At 31.8% G+C, this 13,649-nt stretch overlaps 1 protein-coding gene across 1 annotated transcript in view; it reads left to right on the top strand.

Moving 5' to 3' along the window:
- The window catches only part of PDGFC (platelet derived growth factor C), a 150,549-nt gene extending 137,184 nt beyond the window's left edge, over nt 1-13,365 (top strand). Inside the window, exons 4-6 of the mRNA XM_034432871.3 lie at nt 4,472-4,679; nt 9,972-10,189; nt 11,146-13,365. Coding sequence (XP_034288762.1) covers nt 4,472-4,679; nt 9,972-10,189; nt 11,146-11,262 — 543 coding nt within the window. The 3' untranslated portion in view covers nt 11,263-13,365. The remainder of the gene's footprint in view (nt 1-4,471; nt 4,680-9,971; nt 10,190-11,145) is intronic.
- The last annotated feature ends 284 nt before the right edge of the window (nt 13,366-13,649 follow it).

Genomic DNA, 13,649 nt, shown 5'->3' with positions numbered 1-13,649 from the left:
CAACAGTAACTAAACCGAAAAATAGTTTCAAGACAAAATGCAATTAATTATACAATTCATTGCAAAGAAATTTGGAATTTACTTTTTATATGCAAAGAAATGTTTTAAAGTAGAATAATTGGAATATGACAATGCAAAATGTTATTGTTTATTCTCTTGAATAGTTTACTGTGGTTCAAAAATATTTAAGAATTAGCTGTATCATAGACACAGTATCTCTTTTAGATGGATATGTCAAATTAATCTTTCCTCATTTTTTATTTCAATGCACATTTTTTTCAGGATCACTGCATCCTTCCTGTGATATGTGGTAATGCCATGCCATGGTGGGAATGACCAAAACAAACAGTTCATAAGTAGGCTGCTATAAGAAATATGAGAAAACAAACGTGTTCTTAGGTTCCAGCATATTGTGGTCAGCTACTTAATTTAACTTTGATAAGGTTTCCCATATTTTGATTTATATGAGTAATTTTAAAATGTCACCCAGGCATCCTTTAATTATGGCTGACCAGTTTTTGCTTGCTAAACTCACTCATGTGTAGACTATGATAAGAAAAGGCATGTTGAACAGTCTGTTCTTAAGTTTCAAAACTTCCATGTCAAATCCTTCATGCTTTTTTCTTTCTTTTTGATAGTTTATTAAAGTTTATTACAAAACAAAATACAAATAGAAACAAAAATTGGAAAAGTTTTGCTGCTGTTTTTTATAATCCATTGAGTGAGGGCAAGCACTTCCACTTATTGTTAGTCAGATTGTTATCCGACACAATTCCAACATAATATGCATGTGCTACTGCACACTGATTTTAATTAGTAAAATATTGTCTTCACTCATGCCTTTGCACATAGCAGCTTTGCACATACTGTAGTTTATACTCACTTTATGAGTTTCTTAATTCTTAATTCATTTAATTTTGATATAAAAGATAGATTTTGGTGTTTAAATAGCCTGTTAATGCTACTTTCAAGCACATTTTCAGTGGGAAAATGATTTATTTTAAAACTTGATATTGATAATATTTTTAAAAAAATCATTTTTAGGATCAGAAATAATTTGAATGCAACAGTCACTTGTTAAAATAGATTTTATCAGTCATAAATTTCTAATACTGAAAATTGTGATGAATTCCTAGTTTATCTTTGCTTTTTGCCAATCTCAATGAATGTAGTTTCTTTAAAGATACTACACAGACATATATGAATATACATGCATGATATTACCTCAAAATTCATTATTTATTTCTAGAGAATATTAATGTATTTTCTCAGTGAAATTAATTTTTTTTCTGTATCAGTTCTTCCATCTAAAGTTGGAGTGGATAAGGAATTCAATATTTAAAAAATTTCCCCATGACATATTTATGCCCCTTATTTCTGGAATTACCACAATATCTCCTTAGTTTTTTTGCAGCGTATCCTAGTACATAACATTTTTAGAGCAATGGATGTGAATAGTACCTTAAGCATTAGCTTTAATTGAGAAGACTTTTTCATCTCATGGCATTCATGTTTTATTGATTCCTGGGCAAATATACAGAACCCAAGCCATCTCTCTCTCTCTCTTTTTCTTTCTCTCTCTCCTTCCCCCTCCCCCTCCCCCTATAGGAAAATCACAGCATAGATCTTTTAGAAATTCATAGGCCAAAATATTTTGCTTTTGTTGCTAAGACACAAAAAGTAAATTTGCATTCTCAGTAAAAAATATATGTGTGCCTGGATTACTGAAATACCCATGAATGTTATACTTTAAAAATTAAGAAAAGAACTAATGTGGCAAGAAACTAATGTGGCTACATACTTACTAGATGGTAATATTGTAGTTAGTAATATATCAAGTATTAACTGCAAGAAATTAAAAAATCCTCAGTTTTTTATAAAGTATACAATGTTGCCTGATTATAATTTACTAAAATACTCAGCTGGTTTAATGCTACATGTTTAGATTTTAGCTTAGTGTTTTCTTGTATATATTGAGATCTGAAGTATTTATTTCTTATTCGATTAATTTCCACTTAGCATTAGGATAGACAAACAATTGTAATTATGATTTATAAAACAGTCAACTTCATTTCCTTCAGATAACATTGGTTTCCTTTAAAAAATAAAGTTTAGTCTAATTTTAGTTTCAAAGATCAAACAATACTGACTTGTAATCAGACTGCAAATAAAAGCTTTAGACTTATTCAGAGTCATACTGAAAGGTCAAGGATCATCAATATTTAATTACAATACTTTATGTACTTAGTATTAACAATTTCTGTTGTTGAAATATATTTTGACCATAAAAAGTTTAAAAGCAAAAGACCCTAGAAATGTCTTTATGAATTCAGTCCAACAGTTCAATTTACTTTTGTTTACAATCAATATTCCTTCACTGAAGCTCCTAAATATGAATGTTAACTTTTCTGAATTGCTTCTTTTTCATCTTTGTACCATTTTGAATATGATTAAAATCTCAGCTTGTAGAATTATATACTAAGAATCTCTACAGATGTGCCTTTCTGGAATTTTTTCTGTTAACATTTATTAATGTTTATTATTCTGTTAACATTGTGTGTGTGTGTGTGTGTGTGTATGTATGTATGTATGTATGTGTATATATATATATATATATATATATATATATATATATATATATATATATATATATATATATATATATAATTATTGTATATATGCATGCATGGAATTTATCCACTACCTCAATCTTCATGGACTTTAGCAATTTACAAATTTGAAAACAGTAAGAATAAAAATATATTTTAAAATTGCAATAATGAAAATATAACAAGTGATATACATACACACACATACACACACACAAATAAATAAATGCTAATTAAGGCTAACTTTGCTTAGCTTTCAAAAAATTAGACAAGTTCCTACTGAAGTATAGTATAAATAATTTTTGTAGATTGGGAACCATGTATTTAGTGGTATTGATATGATTCTTGTAAAGAATCCATAGTTATTGAAATAGTTATTGAAAACTAAGTAATGAAACATTGAAATTTTTATCTAAATTTATGACAGAGGCATTTCCTTCATATTCTGTTTCTTTATCTTTATCTTTATTATTTCTTGTTCTTTCTGTTTTTCGTAGTTTGTAGTTTCAAGACAATGTGATTGTCTTATATTTGACTGCTGCATAAATGGATTGATGGATAATATCCCAAATTATCTTTTGACTTTTCATTAAGTGCTTCTAATAATACAAAATTTATTGGCTTTGGAGATTTCCATGTATGAATAATCATGACAGTCTTTATTTTAGTATTTGTGTTCCATTTAGGCTTTCAGAATATAGATTTTATTGGTTTAAGTGAAAGCACAAAGATCCTGCAGGAAAAAGGTTTGTTGTGCACTGAACCCAGCTATATTTTGATAGCTTCAATTCTATGCAGGAAAATATTGTATAAATAGCAGAACAGGAAATTCCACTTAATCCAAAACTAATTGTCATTTTTGGCTTCACTGCAAGGAGTTGTTAACTTAGCATATTTACATATGAGTTAGTTCCTATCCTATTCACACAGAGTATTATGACTGACATAAATTATTTGGAGCTATCTAATACTTAAATGTGTTTTACATGCCATTCTAGATTTTTTAAAAATGAGATATTCAAATATTTGAATATTTTTTGATGAACATGTGACATGAGAGGTAAAATAGCAATGCTCTTATTTTAACTGTATCATTCCCTACTTCCGGATGTTAATATGTATTATTATTTTACTTTCAAACTTTTGGATTCCTGCCACTGTTTTTGCCTCTTTTATCATCATAACAAACTATGGTATTTTTTTCAATATTTATTTCCTTGATTTTCACATTTTGATTTGGTCTTTGCGGATTACAAGTGACATTTGGTGGAAAATATGAATAGGTCAAACCTGTAGTGTTACTTGGAATTCTGCTATTATCTAAATAATTGGTATTTGCAAGATAACTGCCACGAAACCTGGCAGTTTCTTTTTTTGTCAAATCATGACTAAATACAATGTTCTCTACAGAGTTCTCTACAATTCTGCTGATTATTCTTCTGAAATAGTCTCAGACATTTCTAAAATTAAAGCTGCAGTATCTGGCCTAACAGGCAGGATTTTCCATTCCTAATTCCCATTTAATAAATTTCTGCCCGTCATTCACCTTTTGGATAAGATTGTGTGCATTGTAGATGTTTAAGATTTAGCTTTAATCTGGAGTAGTTTATCTAACACTAGGATAAGATTTTCATTGCTTTTAGAGGTGAAAGTGCGAAGTCTTTAATTTCTGGATGACCTACAGAACAGCCAGTTTCTAGGTTTTTTTTATCCTGGTTGCTAAATAAATGTACAGCAGTTCATTTTTCTGTTTTTTGCTTTTATAATATTTTGAAATTAGGTATCTTATTACGTAATTATATTAGATTGTTTGTAACTACAGACACCGTATAAAGATTATGATTTATTTTCTCCCATTGCAGCTCCACATTGAATCAGCCAGTCCAACAGTGTTGCCACCATCAGCTTTACCATTAGAATTGCTAAACAATGCTGTTGCTGCATTTAGTACCATAGAAGAACTTATCAGGTACCTTGAGCCTGACAGGTGGCAGTTAGATTTGGAAGACCTATATAAACCAGCTTGGCACCTTCTCGGGAAAGCCTACATTCATGGCAGAAAATCAAGAGGTAATGTTCGTAATTTTTTTCTCTTGCTTTTTCTTCTTTCTTTTATTGAACATCCAAAGCCCTTGATAAACCAAGTTATATATCCATGAAACCATTAATTGATGGCACATGTATGTAAAATGATTATTTTTGAAGTTGCTTACTACTTTCAGAATGTAAAATGAGACTATCTAGAAATGATCTAATAAAATGTTAGTGAATTTATTTATCAGCCCAGAGAATAATTAAGTTTGTTTCAGTGTCAGTAGGCTTGGGGATCGCAGGGGAACAAAGAATTGCTGAGATGATTACACTGTATTTCTCAAGATACTCTCTTTAAAATTAATATTGATGTTTTAGTATATAATTTTAATGTTTGTTTTTGGTCTGTTTTTATTGTAGTCCAGCCACAATAATAGGCATGGGATGGGCATCTATATAAATGTGATAAATAAAATTTAAAAATATGTTTATCCTCTTTTCAAGGATTGGGGAAGGTCACTATATGCTCTGTGCTCTATCACTACAATTGATAGTGATTGTCATGATTACCCCTACCTTTTAATGATAGTGCTTTAGCCAGTAGAAAAGAAGACTGAAATATTTTTTCAGTGCAAAGTCCCTATTTGTTCAAACTGCCAGTTAATAGATTTCTGTCCTGACACTCCTTGTCTAACCTGTTTCGCTGCTGACTTCTTTATGCATTTTAGTCTTTCATAAATCCATGGAGTATACATGTTTTGAACTGCAAACCTGTGGTCCTTACATAGAAATTAATCCATCTAAAGCTATAGAGTGTAAGCTAAGTAGAAGCTACTGTGGACTGAGAGATTCTCAGTCCGACCCAGCAGTTATCTCTTTATACTCCTGAACATAATTAAAAAAAAACAAAAGTAGTCCCCTGACTAGTAAAATAATCTTTCTAAGTGATGGAACATGAGGCACAGCTGCATTGACCCTTCAGGGCAGATTTGTTCCACCTGTTTGTCTTCCATTTTTTTTCAGCACAGGATTCATGTCATTCAAAACATTAGGCAGTACACTGTTGAATCAGTAGGACAGATTCTTGTTAAAACATGTCCCTTATCTGCGTGCTGCACCAGAAAATAGTTTCCTTTTGATTGCCTTTAAAATTTCCTTTATATGCTGCGATACTGCTGCATACTTATAAGAAGGCTGTGAATGACTGTTTAAAAGCAGCTCTCACTCTGTTCCAGAGGCTTACTTTTTGGTATGAATTCAAAAACACTGCCTTAATGTAATAATTAAGTAAGCGATAATTTCAGTAAGTGAAACAGGAAACACACATTTCTGTGGGGGAAAAAGGTATTCAAATGAAATTTAAAATCACAATCAACATAAAGTATTACCTGGAATGATGAATAAGTAAATTTATCTAAACTTACTTGTAGATGTTTGACTAGTCTGAAACAGAATAAAGTTATAGCTGTCATCTTTTGGTTGTATCTTGTTTTTTAATTTCTTCAGTGAAGTACTGCTGTTCTTGAACATATTTATTTTAAAATACATATTGATGCCTTTCTGGTTAAAATATTGCTTTTAGATTTATATGACTATGTGTGTCATTATGTATGTATTTATGTGTGGAGACACTTTGCATTCTTGCCAAATGAAGCACGGGCATTCCATTCTAAAAAGGCCAATCTGACGAAATAATGATTTTCCCATCAACAACTTCCAAAAGAAAACAATATTGAACTAATCTTTAAAAGTATTTGAATAAGACACTAAAGTAGAATTGCCATTGAATAAACATATCACAGAATTGTGGCAGACATCTTAAAGGACCACCCTCAAACTGCATTACCAAGTCTGTAATGTAATAGCCTAAAGCAGAAAATGTGCCCCATTGAGATGACATGGTATTCACTGTTGACATGCAGAATTATTGCAGAAATGAAAGGTTTAGGGTTCTTTTTAATTGTGTGCTCCCTTTTAAAAAAAATTATGTTGAAAGGCATAGTTCCTGGGGCTTAAAAATATTGATGATTTCTAAGAAAGTACAACTTTAATGCCAAATTTAACATTGAAAGTTATTTGGTATATAACTTATTAGCAATTCTTGTTTAAGCAATATGAAACAGACTGAATAGTAGTTTTTGGTAAGAGTGTGTGCTTAACATGGTTGTGTATTCGTTGTAAATATTTTAAATTTTATTTCCCTACATTTCTTGCCTTCCATTCATTTGTATTAGGTTCTTGGAGACTGCCTCAACAAGTCCCTGCAGTTTTCTTGGCAAGATTTTTTCGGAAGTAATTTGCCAGTTCTTCCATTTTAGGGCTAAGAGAAAGTGACTAGCCCAAGGTCACATAGTAGCTTTGTGCTCAGGGCAGCATTAGAGCTCAAACATTCCCTATTTCTAGTCTGATACCTTAACCACAACACCAAACTGGTTCTTGTAAAACTCCAACTTTTCAAATAACTATTAAAATAAAAGCTTTCTAGACTTAAAAAAATATATACTAATGGTTTTATTCAAAATCAAAAACAGCTATTTCATTTTCTATGAAATATTGTAAATGCACTATATGATACAGAGATAAATAATACTATACTTTCTTTAACCAAGTTTAAGATTAACCAAGTTAATCTTTTGAATGTTTTCAAATTGGTTGTCTGGAATTTAGTCAGATCTAAACATGTTAAAATTACATGGCCAAATTAATTGTATGTGTCCTTTCTTGAAATATATTTTAAAAGAACATATAAGTTTCCTTAATATTTCATAGTTAAAAAGACATGCTTTTTATGTTTCCTATTTGTTGGAACTGACATTAGGATTTAATCAGTGTGTCTTTTCATCTTTAACTACTGCTTTTAGTGTGGGAAGCAGTTTTTTCCTTTTATTGTAAGATAGCAATAGCACTTAGACTTATATACCGCTTCATAGTGCTTTTAACAGCCCTCTCTAGCAGTTTACAGAGTCAGCATATTGCCCCCAACAATCTGGATCCTCATTTTACCCATCTTGGAAGGATGGAAGGATGATTCAACCTTGAGCCAATGAGATTTGAACTTCTGAACTACAGCTAGCAGTCAGCTGAAGTAGCCTGCAGTGCTGCACTCTAACCACTGCACCACCTCGGCTAAAGATGGATGTTTTATGCTTGAAATGAAAGCAGAATTTATGCTAATATGAATTTCATCCAAAATCAGTTACCTGCACTTAAGCAGAAAAATTGAGTATCAGTAAAAAAACCCAACTTATTTATACTTCATTTATATGAAAATTTATTGTAGTAGTATCCATGGCATCCAAAGCTGTATGTATTGTACTGTACTGTACTGTACTGTACTGTACTGTACTGTACTGTACTGTACTTATTTTATTTTATGTTTTCTGCTGTCCATCACCTCAATAAGGCAACTCTAGTCCCCATATTGGACTTTTGAATAGCAATTTTAATTACTTCCCTTTCTCTCCAATCCTTTCTGAGTTAATTTAAACTTGAAATACTAGTGCATGTCCAGCAAATTTATCCTCACTCAAGTTGAAGAGTTATATTTGTAGACCTCAAACTTTGTGAGAAGCATTTTTTTAATCTACCTAGTATGAACACTTCCCTGTTTGGGTTGGAATTAGTTTTCAGGTAATAGTTCTGAATCATAGTTACATTGCCATTACAAACAAGCCTCCTTCCCCTTTTAAAGTTATTTGACTAGCATGTCAAATTTGATGAATGAATGAGAGCCAGTTCAAAGGGTTTATAATTTTTCTCAGAATAATAGAGTTTTCAATTGAGTTTCCTGCACAGATCTATTAACTTTTTCTCTTGTTAAGTAAACATTTACAGGAATATTAACTATTCACTGATACACAAAGCTAGCATTATGTCCTGCAAATTCTTAAAAGACACCTATCAAAAAGATAAGAAGAATAAAGAATCCCCCTTTCCCCCACTTTTTCACTTCAGAGACTTGTTCAAGCACTTTGTGAAACTGCTAGTCAATATCCCATGTGAAGTAAAGTGCTACAAATATATATTGCAGTATAATACATTTTGATAAAGCATAAAATCCAATTGGCTAATCCAAATATTTTAATATAGAATCAATATATAGGGTTAGATTTTGAAGTTTTTGACTTTTAAGAAATTTATATTCCTAAAAAAATCTAATTTAAAAAATAAAATCAAAATAGGCTACAAAATGACCACAGTTACATAGAATCATGAGATTAAAACAGAGATGTCTGTTAGCATGTCCTTTACCAATGAAAAAATTACATGCTACTGTTCCAGGGGCAGACTTTTTTTTTGGAACCCGCTTTTATTTTATGTATTTTGAAACGTGATATATACTGTTGTTAAAATCTACAAACTTTATATATTTCCTTCTTATGGGCTTAAGTTATTGAAACCAAAGTACACCATATTTGGGGGGCATCCGATTAGGCCATCTAAGAAAAGGAAAGGAAAAAGAGAAGGATGACCTTTCTTAAGTAGTCATCAGTAATCTTGAAGTTCTTTTTTATTATTATTAATTTTATTAAATATACAATTTAAAAACATTAGACTTGGTGTGACTTGTCTGGTACATACTTTTCTAGCACTTTTTCTTTCGTGTATATTACAATATAATATGCATATTCTATATATACTTTTTGTACATTCAATCACATTTCAGTTACATATTCCCTTTGTACCTATTCAAATCCAATTTATTCCTATCTAATATTTCTTTATTTTATTTATTTTTCTCTCCTTTCCTTCACTCTGTTTCTAATTCCCTATCCCTAGATTCCTCCTTTTCTCTAGCCATTTATAAAATGTATTCCAGAATGTATTACATAGAATTCCGATTCATCTTTATCTTTGAGCTCCATTGTTAACCTGTCCATTTAAGCACAGGTCAATATTTTGTTAATTATTTCTACCTCCTGTGGGTTCTCTCTGCATTTCCAATTTGGTGCGAATATCAACCTCGCTGCCGTTAGTATGTATACCATAAGATATATTTCTTCTTTTTTGTAATTATCCCTTACTATACCCAGAAGGAAGAGTTGTGGTGTCATATCTATCATCTTATTTAACATCTCTTCTAGCCACTGTTGTAATCTTGAAGTTCTTTCTTTCCATCCATATAAACATCAGAAGGTAGGTTCCTAGCTCAGAAAAATATTACAACTATATAAATTATATCTTGAAATTCACAAGTTCACTAAACCATAGAAAACCTATTGGCATGGTATTATCTCAAAAATATTTGCATAGCTCTTGTTTCTACATAGTTTTTCTAAAAGAATTTAATGAGCAAATGAAGCAAACAATAAATATTGGTTTGTTGTTTAGTTGTAGATTTGAACCTGCTGAAGGAGGAAGTAAGAATGTATAGCTGTACTCCACGTAACTTTTCAGTGTCAGTACGAGAAGAATTGAAACGAACAGACACCATTTTTTGGCCACTTTGTCTTCTGGTTAAACGCTGCGGTGGAAATTGTGCCTGTTGTCAACATTCTTGCAGTGAATGTCAATGTGTCCCTACCAAAGTCACCAAAAAGTATCATGAGGTATAGTATTTAAAACATGGGGCCAAAGAAAACTATAATAATAGATGATGATTAGCAAACTCTATCATGCTTGGATGGCAATATTTGAGATTTCAATTTACACATCATTTTTTGAGGCAGTTTTGTCTTGTCTTGACAAACTGACACCTTAAGAATTCCTTTATGTTTCTAACTACTGTTACTTTCAACTGATTGTCAGGATTCCATTTGCTGAGGCAAGCAAATTCCTCAAAGAATAGGTTTACTAGATATATCATACTGGCACAGGCTGGTGAAAACCCATTCTCATTATTCCCACTGTTTTGACTTAGTTAAAAATAAAAGTTTTTTACCTTTTCAAAACAATTAGTCACATGGTCCAATCAGGATGCTGTCCAGTTGCTAGGTGACTCCAGTCCCCTCCTTCCAAGCACCTGCAGGAATGTCCTTGGTTTCCAAGAGAAAGTATTTTATTTTGGCTACAACATTACAACTATCTCAATTCCCCCCTCCCTATTCCTCTTCTCCAGCGTGCCAGCACTGAAGTCTCAAAATAGCCTCAATCTTGACACTGCTAGTTTGTTAGGGAAATTACAGGTGAATAACAAGTAGAAGGAACTACAGTCTTCATCTGTAAGAATTTGACTGATGGCTACCCATCTTGATTTCTGTACCCTGAATTAGGATAAGCTTTGCATGTAGTTTATTTCAATATTAAATACTAATTGGGAACTCCAATGTATGAGGATCACAATTTTTAAATTATTATAGTGATTTATATTTGCAAATGTTGGAACAAAGAAGCCAAAGCCTTCTTTAGTAAATTATTTATGGGCTAAGATATATTGGGTCATGCATAAATCATGAATAGGATTGCAAGATGAATATGTACCTGTCACAGACAAATACTGGTTTTTATTTAATGATTTGCTTATTTTAATAGCATTTAAAATGACAGCTGGACTGTTCCCTTGCAGGTCCTGCAGCTGAAGCCCAGAAGTGGCATAAGAGGTTTGCATAAATCTCTGACAGATGTCCCTTTGGATCATCATGAGGAGTGTGACTGTGTGTGTAAAGGAAATACAGAAGGATAAAAGGAACTTCATTCTTCTACAGCACATTGAACTAGAAGCTTATTCTGTTCTGGGGCTTGCGCATTAATCTCCTTGTATAATCTCAGTTGTTTCCTTTGAAAATCTTCCATGTTCAAGATTGATGGTTCTGGTGAAATGAAGAGAGAAGAAATGGAACTGGGATTATGTATGCAATGTAACAACACATGAAAGCCCATTAAAACTATGAGCAGAATGCATTAATGAGGATTTCTTTTCCTCCACCTTGATATAAATATATAATATCATCTCTTTTGCTCATCCTGAATTTTAAAAGATTTAAGTTTAGAAATGCTCAAAGCCCGAACTCTTCTAATAGCCTTCCTTCTGCAGGTCAGTTACTTCTGGCTTATCATTCTAAACATCTGGAATCTTACTTCACTTATTGCAGTAACCTAAATTAAATGTCCTAAATTAAAGTGTTAATTGCTTAAAACGGTGTTATTCTGAGTTAAACATTTTTCACTTATAAATGTGAAAAAGACTGCACACTTTTCTATGTTTTTTCCCCAGTCAGGTTCCTGTCATTTTTCAAAATGCCTGGTCAGTATATGTGAGCAAGGAGGAAAAAATTGAAACCAATGAAGTGTCTTTATTCCTCCCACTAGTGCCTTCAAGGTTCTTTTGTTTGTTTATATTTTTTATATTTTTGTTGTGTACATTTTTATACTCTTTGATGGCATAACAATTTGCTTTTCTAATCTTGTTAAAATACATCTATTTTTTACCAAAGGTATTTAATTTTCTTTGAATTTACAACCTAGAAAAATTGTATTTTAATCCTGTAAAACCCAGAGTCAGCATTACAGAAAGAGGATAGAAAGAATTACTGGTTGTATAATTCAAGGGATGTAGTGGTGCATGTGCACATAGAAAAATAAAGCAGATGAAAATATCACTCTGACTTTACAATTGTAGATAAGTAGATTCATGATGCTGGGATAAGAAGGAACATAATAGCTGTTTAAACCTTTTTATATTCTAGTGCCTTGATCTAGAGAGAATGTCTGTGAGCATAGAAGCAGGCTTCAGCATGCATAAATAAGAAAATAAATACCATTTGTTGGATGAGAGATTACTGGCATAAATCTGATAAGCATCAGAATACTAATCAGAGGATAGCTGTCAACCTGAATTGCACTGGCTTGAATGGGTTACATATCTGTACTATCTACATCCCGGCAGAATTATTTTTTGCAGAAGTATAGTTTTTATATGTGATCTATGATAGATTGAGAAACAGGTATCTTCATGAAAAAATAACAATAAATTCCAACACAATGAGGTCTTGTCACCAAATTATATAATGGGTTGATTAAAAATATGCACATATTTATTGCTACAGACATAAGGGTTTTAATATTATCATTGACAGTTGCTTCCTCATAAGACCTATAGTTTCCAGTATTTTAATGATGTATAGTATAATTTTTGAAATGCGGTTTTGCTTACAGTATGTACAGTTTATATATAAACTAGTACATTTATTCTCATCTTGGACAAGAAGGGAAGAAGTAGTAAAATATTTTGCTTGTAAAATACTTCTAAATTGTCTAGTGTTGTTTTGTGTGAATACCTATTTCCTTTATGTAATTCACAAAATAATTATTGGGATAGAAAGAACTCACTATATCTACCTATGGAAGGTAGTTACCATTTAATTTAAAAAAAGTATTGCTTTTTTTCATGTGGAATATGCTATCTACCAATCTAATCTCTTCCATTTCAATTGCTACAGGAAATATATGAACATCTGCATGCAAATATTTAGGAACTTCTGGTTAAATTGTATGTTTTATTGAATGCCTAAATCAGGGGTGTTAAACTGGTGGGCAGCAGGCTGGATGCATCATGCGCAGGCTATGCCCACCCCAGCTCTGTGAAGGGGGGAAGCATTGCGATACATCACATGATAGCAACATAACACCATGAGTTTGACCCCCGTGGCCAAAATGAACAGAAGTTGATACAACCTCAGCATGAGAAAAAAAAATAAAACATGACACCTTCTTGCAAATGTGGATGCATACTTGTTATTTCAATACAGTTGTGTACAGATTCACAATAAATTAATAGTAAACATGATAGGTGAAGAAGTTTGGATCATTTCAGTCAGTAGTTTGCAATACCCCATTTTCAGAAATAATAATATTCTAAGCTTCCTATGGCACCACACTCTTTCTTACCAAACCTTTCTAGCTTGGAAATACTATTAGGTTTCCTTGCATGGAGATTATGTGTGAGATCTTCCTACATATTTTCAATAACACTTTAATTGAGCCTTTGAAGATGCTTCCAAAACTTTTAACTTTCTTAGAATTTTTCAGAGATGTGTTAAGTGTTACTTTCTTGCTAAAATATCTACATTC

Source organism: Pantherophis guttatus, chromosome 8 (genome assembly GCF_059756535.1).
Source record: "Pantherophis guttatus breed Tessera chromosome 8, ASM5975653v1, whole genome shotgun sequence".
NCBI lineage: Eukaryota > Metazoa > Chordata > Lepidosauria > Squamata > Colubridae > Pantherophis > Pantherophis guttatus.
Note: the sequence above shows the minus strand (reverse complement) of the source record. Positions and strands in the feature narration are given on the sequence as shown.